Below are 12212 nucleotides of genomic sequence, written 5' to 3' on the forward strand. Positions count from 1 at the left end.
CAGACTACGAGGATGAAGAAGTAGAAAACGTTTACGAAGTAATCACGAAAGTAATCAATCAGGTAAGGGTGGAAAATACCTTATTGTTTCAGATGATTGGAACGCTATCGTTGTTGAAGGTCAGGATGGAAAATATGGATTAGGAAATCGAAATGAAAGAGGGGAAAGGCTTGTGGAATTCTGCGCAGAACACAAATTAGTGGTTACCAACCCATCGTTTAAGAATCACATACGAAGAAGGTATGTATGGAAAATGCCAGGAGACAAAAGAAGATTTCAACTAAACTATATTTTAGTGAATCAGAGGTTCAGGAACCAGATAAAGGACTGCAAAAGCTACCCGGGGCCAGATATAGACAGCAATCATAATTTAGTGATGATGAAATGACATCTGAAATTAGAGAAATCAGCGAAGAACACAAAAAAAATTAGCAGCCCTTCCTGGTATTAGTGGAGAGCAAGATGGGATTAGACTGAGAAATCAGTGAAGAATAGCTACAAAAGTATCAAAAGTGGGTTTTAGGACACCGCTAGAAAAGATCTAGGGAGAAGAAAATTTATTAAGAATAGACCATGGATCACGATTGAAGTTCTACACCTCATAGAAGAACGGAGAAAATATAAGAATGCGAGAACTGAGAAAGGAACGACTACGACAAGATGATAATGAATGAAATTTGTCGCAAAGCGAGGAAAATCGTGCATGATGACTCTTTAAGAGCATGTGGAAAGTAACCTCGTACAATGGAAATTGGAAGCGATAGAATAGTAAGGAACGATTTCAAGGAACGGAGCACAAGATGTAATACCGGGTAAGGGTTCCGAAATTCAGTGGCTGTAATGCTACTACTGCAGCGAAACAGAATGGAAACCATTACTGCCACGGTAAACGAAGCAATTATTTCGGAACGGTCAACAGTGGCTGACTTTGACAACTTCGCAGGAAATGTTGAATCGTTCAGTTACAATTTTCAAAGCAAATTAAATATAAGTTGTAAGCGATAAAACTGCAACATTGATGGATTGCGATCTAAAATAAACTCTGTTATCCTTTGCAATCGGAGAGACACAGGTAAGAACAATAGACTAAAATATACTTATAAATGAAAGTGAAAAAACTTTCCTCGCCGAATTGGCATTTGTACCTGATGATAGCGATGAGTCGCTGAAACGCGTCGTACTTGAATAAATACTGTGGAAATTTACAAAGTTTTTTGACTTTGATTTATAACTGCAATATGTTCCACAGCATCTCGCCAAACACCGTTGAATACATTTAAAATATACTTCATTCCAGGTGGAAAAATGCCTTCAATTATAGGGTTTTCTGTGCGTAAACGTAATTGAGAACAATTGCATTGCATCGATACAGGAATTAATTGGTTGATACGCAATAGTGATGGCTAAGCGCTATAAACGCGATATTGACGGCTAAACACGAATTCAAGTGCAATAAACGCAGTACTTTACATTAAATTTCGTTCTTCATGCACTGATACAATATAGGCGTGTACCCTGAAACTTAAGCAGACGTTAACATGCATACAGTTAATACGGTAGAACTGTGGCAAGATGAGGGTCCGTGGAAGATTGTTTCATAGCGCTACTTCAATAACGTTTTAATCGATTTTCAAGAATGTCGACCACATGGCGGTGAATGCCGAGCGATCCATTAATTCCCAATGTTTCCGATAGATTAATTGCACTTGCGATAAATAGCACTGATTAGTTACTTATTCTATCGATATAATTTCAAATATCCGTTTACGGACCTTATTATATTTCATTTCCCCGTGAAATTCGGATCCCTTTGCTTTCAGCGTCGCGAGTGCTCACTTTTCTGAACCAATTTAATACCGCAGTGGTTGACAGTGCCATTCATAGGCGGATCCAGGGGGGGGGGCACGGGGGCACGTGCCCCCCCCCAGACCCTCAAAAATATGCAAGATTTTTAATACGGTCCCATTATCATTGCGTTCGTTTTGTATTACGAGGTATCCTTGTGCCCCACCCAGAACAAAATCCTGGATACGGCCTTGCTTGTGCCCCTCCCAGAAAAAAATCCTGGATCCGCCCCTGGTGCCATTCCTCGCCTCCAATACTCGAGGATTAAGTTTTCGCGACGGCCATAGCAGAGGTATTTTTCTGCCAGTCTGCTGAAATCTACCCATACGCTCACTTATATAGTTTATTTCCCGTCCCCTTCATAAGTGGAGTCTAAATGGCTGGATATGGCCACACGCTGCGTGTCTAATGGGATACAACGTGCGGAGGGGAGACACGACACCCCCGCCTGCGGTCAGGGAAGAGAGGATTCGGGGGGTCACAGCAGGGGTCTCGGGCGATTGAAGCGACGCCTTTTGTGGGGATTGCGGCGAATTAATTGGTGTTTCTGTGGGAGGGGGCGTCCGCCACTGTGCGCCGACAATGAATCCTTCGAAACAATAGAATCTCTCACGTGCCATCATTGTTGCCCCACATTTATGTTTTCAATTAACAGGTGTGGTACTACATAATGTATTTTAGGCTGCAAACATCTTTGTACAATTTTACATGTGCAACTACCTTTCCAACCACTATTCTGGATGTTGATAACAATCTATATCTCTACCTGACTTCTGTTTCTGACCCCAGAATTCAAAGCCTTTCGAGGGGAAAATTAATCAACCTCATGTAGTACAAGGAATTCTACCATGAAGTATCGGTGTTGGAAGCAACCATTGATTGCGAAAATCTTGAAAATACCATTTTGTTCCTATGGAGATAGCATCCTAGTATCAGCGAAAGTGATATACGGTGTTAATACTTAAATACTTACGGTTTGGTACAGATAGTCTTAGTCGGGTGAATCCATATATATTCCTAGGAGTTGCTGAATAACCCCATGTTTTCCTAAATACAGTACCTTCCTTCTCGACTGATTGATTTATATATCGACTAAATAATATCAAAGCATAAAAATAACATTTTCATAAAAACCACGTTTTGTTAAAAAGAAGAAAATAACTGCCTGCGGCCCCTTAAATTATTAAAAATTTTAAAAATGATTGATGAGAAAGTAAATTAAATTTTGGGTTCGAATTTAACTGTTCATCTTGCCAACCTACCTTGTCTGATGTCTTAACACACTATTTTATTATTATGCAGTTTATCACTTTCTCTTTCCTTTAAAAATATTTTTATATCTAAAGTCAATTTGTTAACTTCTTCCTTCAATTTGAAATAATTTCGTTGCAAAATGTTTTATTCAATCATTGATTGGAACATTGAAACGGTAGAAGAAATGTGTGAAGTCGAAAATTCTGCGTAGCAATGTACATACAATTTTCAGAGCAAGTCATAAAAGGAATGGTAAATCGCAAGCTTTTGTTGTAGATAAACAACTGAAAAAAATATACAGGTAGGTACTTAACGCTTCACAAACAGCTGATTTTATGCACCTACTCAAGAGTCCTCTGGATGGCAGTTCTCTACACTACTCCCTCATTGGGTACTCAACTAGGTAGTTTATTATTGACAATCCAGAGGACTCTGCACCTACTGTGATTGCAGCGCCATCATTGGATTCCAGTGGCCATTTTTAGAACTCCATATATCATTTTTATTTCTAAGTATTGCTCGAGGTACTCTTCCAATCGAGGTAAAAGTGTAACAAAATTGTATTGTCATCCAGATATGAGCCATCCTGAAAATTTTAGCGATCTAGTTAATCAGGAAATGGTCGAAATTTGAGTTGCAAGATTTTACCCGGAAGGACAAACAAGAAAGCGAGTATAATAAAACGTGGTAAAATAAAATATAGAGTGTAGGATGTGATTTTGCTTGATTAAAATATCATTCTTTGCCAACGCTTCTAAAATTTTTGAATTCCATCTTCGTGACTGCATAGAAAAAATCACATGATGGTACAACACCTACATATATTAGTTTATTTTTGTTAATCGTTACCATTTAAAATTGTGTCGATTTCGCTGAATAAGCTACTGAAAATGGAATTCATTGAATTCCTTAACGCTGACAAAGAGTAATCTTTATAAATTATTCACTACTAAATCATCCAGACTAATGACCCATACTTTTACGATGTTTTTTTTAATATTCCGTAGTTTTACGGGGAAGTGAAAAAATGACCTTTCCATTAATTTTTGTGGGAATGTTTATGAGAAATACTTCCAAAATCAAATTTTGTAATCCCTTCGCACACCAGTCCATTCTGGAGCCAATCCAGTCCGGGGATTGGTACTCTAGTCACCTTAATGGTTAAAAACATTCCCACAACCCTAATGAATTTCTTGGATCAGTCTTAAACATGGATATAGCATTATTCCACAAAATTAAGCCTGAAACGATTTTGTATGTTCTTGGTTCAGGTTTGCCACGCACTTCAATTCTCCGACCAACCCCCTCTCAACCGGAATAGCCTAAACTCACACACACACATTCACTCAAAACAAGCAATCAAAACAAGATCCTTTGTGAGAGCTGTAGGGGCGTCAACTAAGGCTTCTTGTTCCACAAAACCCGGGAATCTTGGGGGGTTTTGGTCCTTGCGGTGAATCTCTCCACTTTCCGCACACCAACAGAGTGAAAAATATTTCTTGCAAGTTGGACGAACTTTGGGAGACTTATATACGGCCAGCTGAGTTTTTTTTCATTTTTCTACATCTTTGATAACATAGAGCTCAATCCCCCCGTTTTTAATTTGTTGGAAAATCGATTTACCTTACATTTAAAGCAGTTTCTGAACCTCTAACAACCAGGATGATTTTCTCAAAAATTTGGGATAAAGTTATTCCATTCAAGATAACTTTTGCCCAATCCAATAAAAGCATGCATATCTAGTTCTAAACTATGAGTTGCAGCAAAGAAAACCCACAGTCTTCCTTGATTTAGACTGTTGACTAATTTCATTCGGGTATAAACGAAAAATAATAAAAAATATCATTTCTGCTACGACAAAATCATATTATGTTGAATTGTATCAATACATATATAACCAGTTAATGTAAAAATTCATTCTAAAATTTATAAAAATATCAACAGTTATTTTTTGAAATTTCATTCTAATGTGATTGCTAATATATTCTGTCCAAATAAAACCAAACTAATTCAGGAAAGTATCCGGTTCTACTGCTTTTCGACTGATTCAAGAACTAAGTCTTTGACTCAATCAATGCATACGGCAAAATACAGAACTATGAATCTTTCTATGTCTCTGGACCTAAGTTACCCCATTTGACTGTATCCAAAGGTTCAATCCGAAGTTTAGTATAGTAGTCAAATGGAATATTTAGTATTTAGGGCTGTTTAGTATTCTTCAGCTGAAAATCACGTATTGGCTGGGAGTGCAGTTTACTTCCCCCAACAAAGTGCAGTCTTTTCTAAATCTTTTCCGTAAATTTACGATTTGCGACGATATGACTTCAAGCGATATTCGAGCACTTTTAATTAGCATTTAATGATGTTTGTGGAATATTAGGAGAGTTTTGGCTTTTATATTTGGACTCGTGAGAAAAATGTCTATTCAGTGAGACTTAGTAGCGTGATGAACAAATGTCATGCATGTTCCCCATTGGTTGAGTGTGTGTTGTCGTGCATTTCAGAGGGAGGAGGGGTCGGCGTGCTGTTCGGCGTGCAAGGAGGCCATAACGGACAAGTACCTGCTGCAGGTGAGCGGGAGGGCGTGGCACGCGTCCTGCCTGCGCTGTTGCGTCTGCAGGCTGGCCCTCGACCGACAGCCGTCCTGCTTCATCCGCGAGGACAGCGTTTACTGCAAGCTCGACTACGCCAAGTGAGTCTCTCTCCTCCATCTTCAATCTTGCATGCCTCGTCCTCGCAGTGGCGCCGACTCCATGTGGCCTGAGGAAGCCCGAGCCCCCTCAAAAATTCCTTATGGGTGTGAGGAAAAAAATGTGTCAGGCTTGTCAATTTTCCCCGGAGTGTCCACTCATCGAGATTTGAGTTATCAGGGTTCTAATGTTGATCATATGACTCTTCTAAACTGCTTAAAAAAATTACAACTCACTACTTATAAAATTTCCCGGGGCAAGATCCCCGGTTTGAGCCCCCCCAATATTTTTTGAAAATCGGCATCCTTGCGTCTACGTCTACCTGTTACTCTTCAAGCCACCACCAGGGTGCGTGGCATGGGATGATTCCACGCTGATAGGCATGCAGCACTCATCTTAGCCTTGATCAGAAACGCGCTCGTTCGCCGGACTCAGCCCAAGCCGGCACTCAGGACAAAAATACGCAGTCAGACCAGAAACTATAATAGTTTAATGTTAAAAAATAATAAGTCATTAACTACGCATGCGGAGCTTAATTAAACCTATCTTAACCGCTTACTAAAGGCTGACGTAAGTGCTGCTTCAGGTTTAATATCGTATTTTTGCGTATATTTTGCGATTTACTTTCATAGAAACTTGAAAATGTGCAAAGAAAAGTGACAATGGCCACGTACTCTGCAATCGATAGACGCAATCGATGTAAAATATTAATCAAAGCGCAAATCCTTCTCCTCCTTCAATTAAATGCGTTAAAAATATGGCAGTCTGTGTCATCTTCCCTATCGTGCATGTAAAGGCGCATCGTTTTACACGGGGCGCGTCACTGCGCAGGTTAGCACTGAATAATTTGTTGAAATTGCGAGAATTCACCGCTATACACGACGCAATTTTAAATGCGCCTTCGTATATACGTCAGTGTGCAGGTTAACACAGCATTCATTTCTCAATCTTGTGCGCAATAATTATTGCGCAGACGAATGCGTTACCACTTTACACGGTACTCGCTTTCAAGCATTCATTCACGAAATTTTGTCGTCTGTTGAGTGCGCGAGTAGCGAGTCATTTGTTAAAACAAAAAACAAACGAAATTCAGTGCGCAAAATTGTTGACCTGTTCGTCAACAGTTTTTGGCCTGTTTCGTGTAAATGCAGTGACCATGGTATACAAAGACCATGGAATTGACACAAATGCGAGTATCCTGAAACTTAAGCAGACGATAATATGCGTACAGTTAATAAGGCAGAACAGTGAAATGGAGACGATGATCCCACACATAGATTGCTTTTGCCACTACCTAGACTTCATACTCTTCCGTGATGCGCACTAATCGCAATAAGACGGAAATCATAATCGAAAATTAAAAAAAGTTTCACGTTATCAAATTCATGAAATCCTCTAGAATATTGTTACATATACGTACATGTTGATTCTCGTATCTCTCTGAAATGTAAGGGGGCATGCACTTGAGATGAATCAACAAATCATTCACTCATTGAACCGGTATCACAGAACAAGAAAGTTCCTGCGTCGCAAACCTTACTATAGTTCAATACTTAATGTAACACATGTACATCAATGTGCGATAAACGTAATTCTAATGATATGTACTTGCGTTTACTTATCTACCGCTGGAGTATCACGAGGCATTCTTCAAGACACCATCGGCAAATCACTCAAAGTTAGCAAACCAAATATTTCACATTGATAATCAGACATTTATTCTCACACAACTTGCCATTTTCACAAACTTATTTATAATTAGAAATTAGGGGCATTTTTGCTAATTTCACGAGAATATTCTGAATAATCCTCATCATATTCTTGGTTACCACTGCGACAACTATCGAAAAAATATGTGAAAATCGCGATAATGCGAGCTCGGAATTAGAGCAGGGGTGTCTCGCATCCACGCATTCTCGCATGTGTTCTAGCATTTCACCGCTTTACGCGACGCAATTTTGATTGCGCCTTCGCACATACGTCAGATTACGCAATGACGTGCCCAGTGTAAAACGGCCTTAAGAATGAGCATGCTTTACCATAAAATCCTCTTCCACTGCTACATCACTCATTATATTCACCAACCTTCATTAAGGCCGTTTTACACAGTACATGGAAATGCGCAATCTGACGTACTTGCGAAGGCCCAATCAAAATTGCGTCGTGTACAGCGGTGAATTGCTGGAACATATGCGAGAATGCGTGTATGCGAGATGGCAAAATAGCCCCTGTTCTAATTTCGTTCATGCATTCGCGCAATTCCACGCCATTTTAGAAATTAATGCAGCTCTAACCTGCGCAATTCCGTGCCCCGTGTAAAACGGCCTTTATAATGTGCCACGAATTTTGCAGTGCAGGGTCGTCTCTCCCCAAAGACTGTGGAGAACTTCTGAGAGACTGCGTCGGCAAAACGTCACGGCTGGTCGAGTTTCACTTGCGTATCCGTTGGTAGACCCAGGGCCTTAGCCAGGATTATTCGCCAGAGAGAGAGAGACTGACAGGTTATCTGGTCAGGCAACGAGTATACGTTACGGGGGAATATAATGAATACAATGGTAAAAAAAAACTTGCAGCTCAAGTTGTTTATTTTGAAACACACAACACAAAAATTATAAAAGTGAAAAGTAAAACTAATTTTTAGAATAAAAACATTGGTAAAATATTTTAGGCAAGAAAACTTAAAAACAACTGAAGTTTCCTATCTTTTTACTCATCCAAACTAACAAGTATTTTTCCAATATTCACTTTTTTTGTTCTGTTATGTTCGTATGGCAAATAAATAAAATTTTGCATTCGTTTAAGGTGCATTGCTCATCTCTGTTTCCGATTAATAGCAGTTAATGAGGAAAATTTGGATTAACACGTTGCAGTGCTGAAGCCATAAGTCTCTAATCCGGCTGGGAGATTGTACCTCCCTGTTCAGAAACGGGTTAGCCTTTTCATTTTTCCACTTGGTAATGGCATGAATAGAACTGGAGACTGATGCTTTTTCAGCTTCAGAAAACTTTGCAGTTTCTTGAATAAAAAGTTTAAAGAAAGGGTTTCACAACTGCTAGGTCTTCGACCGTTGGTAGTGTGATATTTGAAAACCATGTAATGTATGCCGAGCTATATAAATCCAAATATTCGCTGTAATAAGAAGCATTTATTATGTTTCAATAATTATTAACACTTTAATATTGATTATACGATAAATATTTTAACTAACTCGAAATCTTTGAATAAAAATGTTAAAACGGATCACTATTATGTGTTATGTTGAACATACAGTGATAAGTAAAATCATTTAATTTTTATAGATTCAAATGTAATTGGCTAGTAAACCATTTTTTTATTTTTTGGAGGTTGATAGCGCGAAATCTCACCGGCAATTTCATATCAGCAGCTATAAGCGGTTGATAATTATATACAAAAATAGTGTCATCGTTTAAGCCTCCCCAGGTATCAAATATAAATTTCAATTTCCTGAAATATAGTCATACTAGTGTAATAGTTTTCATATTCATAGCGGTTACACTCATTTGATTGTATTTTTTCAGCATTACTTACATTACCCACAAACATCCATAATAATCACATAAAAAATATGTATGTTTTAGTTTACTAAAATTACCCGATTTCAAGATGGGTAGTAGCTTTGTTCAGTCAAAGCCTTCAACGGTAGTTATTGCTTGGATAAGTTCTTGTTTATCTTCAAACCGTGCTTTCAGCTCTGATAAAATCATATCCAAAACTTCATTATTTCTTTTTTCATTGGATAATCATCATTTTCAACCTGCTTGTCAGATATTAGCTTAACTGTAACAATAAAATCCTTCATGATTTTAGCAAATCGTTTACCTCTGCTTCTTCCAGTCTCCGGCGCAGTCGTTCTATCAGGATCCCTTCCATTGCCATCAGTCTCAGGCTTTATATGTTTTGCCTCAATCATTAGGGAACTGTGCTCTAACCTGAGTCATTTCTCATTGCTTCAATTTTTGTAGTAACTGTTTTTATAAATTCCAATTCATCCTGTATACTAAACTTAGGGGCTTTTAAAATTTGATCGGCTGGATGTAACAGTCCTAAGAGATTTTTGCACATAACTAAGAAAAATCTAAATTCCAGTGAAATCAATACTGATTTAATCCCAATGCCGTTAGCAATGCCTTCACCATCATGCCTCCGCTTGTCGTCCGGTATAGCGTCTAATACTCGAATAATCTCCTGACAGTTAGATAAGATAGCACATAGACCGCCGCTGCTCAGGGGGTTGGTCAATCACTCCCTGGCTGGCTGCCACTGCCCTTTGACACGGAAGACATAAAGGACTAAACTTATAAATATGCACCTATTCTTAATACTTAGAGAAGGGAATATCTAGACAAGGGGCGCTACATAAAATTAAACTTTTAAGGCGAATTGTTAGAAAAATAATTCAACTCCAAGACACCCAGGTCAAGCGAAAATTTTCACTGTCTGGTAGAGACGTTTAGGTCGTTTAGGCGCCCGACCTGACCACCCCTTGTCTGCGGCCCTGCGCAGACCTGAGGGATGTGAACAGGAGAATTCATCGGAACAGCCGAGAAATGTATATTTACCATTATTACAGTCACGCCGTATCACTCCTGCATTTATATTCACCACAATTACCATTCGTTAAGGAGAAGTTTTTAACCTGTTGCAAGACGTTCCTATTCATAAGCACCTACATTCTAAGTCGAATGAGACGCGAAACCATTCCTTATCTTTTCCTTAAGTCCTTCGTTACGGATACAGTCAGCGAGGACGTGCATAATTTTTTCACGAAATGTGACGTCGTGTTCTGTTGGAATTCTAAGGAATGAACTGCGAATGTCATTGTTCTACGGGTCGGATTGAACGGAAACAGTCATGGAGGGAATTAATTTATTATGCAGAAATTATTTCTACCGATCTGTACGGAACATAAGCCAAGTTTCACCTTAGAGTTTCCTTAAAACAGCTACTCGTTCTACGGAAATGACGACGCTTTACGTAGAATTCCTTACGTTCAACAGAAAACATTCCACAGAAATTTAGCGGCGGATTACGTAATTTCGTAGTTCAACAAGATCTCCTAAAACAAACCATAGAGATTATATATTTCATATCCAAAGTGTTTCTTTTAAGCCTTCTTATTCGGCATATAACTATCGGGTATTCTTTCTAGAAAAGGCTATTAAAAGTCTGATCTGGGGTGTAGTGCTTTCGAATGCGGAAACATCGACACTAAGGAAAGAGGATGAGAGGAGACTGAGGTCGTTCGAGATGAGGGTCTGGAGGAGAATGAAGAAGGTGAAGTGGACGGAGAGGAGGAGGAAAGAGGAAGTGCTGGACATGGTGGGTGATAAGAGACAGCTACTAGATGAGATACTGAGGAGACAGAAGGTATGGATGGAGCGAGTTCTTAGCAGGGATGGGATGTTGAAATCAGTGTTGGAGGGTAGTATGTTGGGTACACCAGGGAGAGATAGGAAGAGAATAGGATTTTTAGATAGAATGAGAGGGAGTAGGCCTTATTGTGAATAGGGTAGTTTCCTTCATCAAAGAAAACGAAAGACAATAATTGCGATTCGTTACCCACCGTTATTGTATTCATAATATACAAAGTATTTCGTTTTACAAATCCTAGTTTAAAGGAATGTTAATGATCAATTTTAATCTCAATTGAAAAAGGCCATATTGGCGCCCATGCGATTCCACTCCACGTGATGTCTCAGGGACCTAGATTCTATACGAGTAAATAGGAGTTTTACATCGTCTGAGATTACCAATGCATGCATGAGGCACAGAGCTCAGGGAAACATGTATTAATAATCACCCATTAAAATTGGCAAAGGTCGGAAAGTTTCCTTCGTTTGATAGGGCATTAATAATCCTTATTTAAGCCAAGCGCTATCTGCTAGCAGGGTACTCTACGCTACCGCCCTGCTCGGCAGCAAGCAGCCTGCATCGCAGCGGCGTTCATAGCCTCGCACCCAGGTGGCCTCACATAGCAGGTGCCAGACGTCACACGGGCTTTTCCCATCATTCATACTTAGCCGTCGCGTTTTCGCGCGCTTGAAAATTTTCACTTTTCATTTAATCGCGAAAAATAGATATCTTCATTTAAAAATCTAAAAGCGTGAAATATGTACTCCAGGAGTAATACTCTTTCGATTTAGGCATTAAAAAAGTAATAGAAAACCACCTTACCGGAGAGGGAAGTCTACGGAAGTAGGGGAGACAGTCAAAATACTTCTTAAATACTCCATGGAAACCTACCAAAATCGGGAGAATACTTTAATAATTATCTAAATCTACGTATCCACAAGAGTCTATAATCACCGAGAAGTACCCGAAGATGACGCATGACTTCGTCGAATCTAGTTGTACGTGAAAACACTAAATTGGACGCATAGAATATCCTTTACGTATTACATT

At 39.2% G+C, this 12212-nt stretch overlaps 1 protein-coding gene across 2 annotated transcripts in view; it reads left to right on the top strand.

The window, feature by feature from the left end:
* LOC124156207 (LIM/homeobox protein Awh) overlaps positions 1 to 12212 on the top strand; it is a 119581-nt gene that overhangs the window by 76691 nt on the left and 30678 nt on the right. For both annotated transcript variants that reach the window (XR_006864285.1, XM_046530600.1), the window contains exon 2: positions 5604 to 5791. Coding sequence is in view for 1 of the 2 variants with exons in the window: in XM_046530600.1 (XP_046386556.1) it covers positions 5604 to 5791 (188 nt within the window). In the remaining variant the exon portion in view is untranslated. The remainder of the gene's footprint in view (positions 1 to 5603; positions 5792 to 12212) is intronic.

Source organism: Ischnura elegans, chromosome 1 (genome assembly GCF_921293095.1).
Source record: "Ischnura elegans chromosome 1, ioIscEleg1.1, whole genome shotgun sequence".
NCBI classification, from domain to species: domain Eukaryota; kingdom Metazoa; phylum Arthropoda; class Insecta; order Odonata; family Coenagrionidae; genus Ischnura; species Ischnura elegans.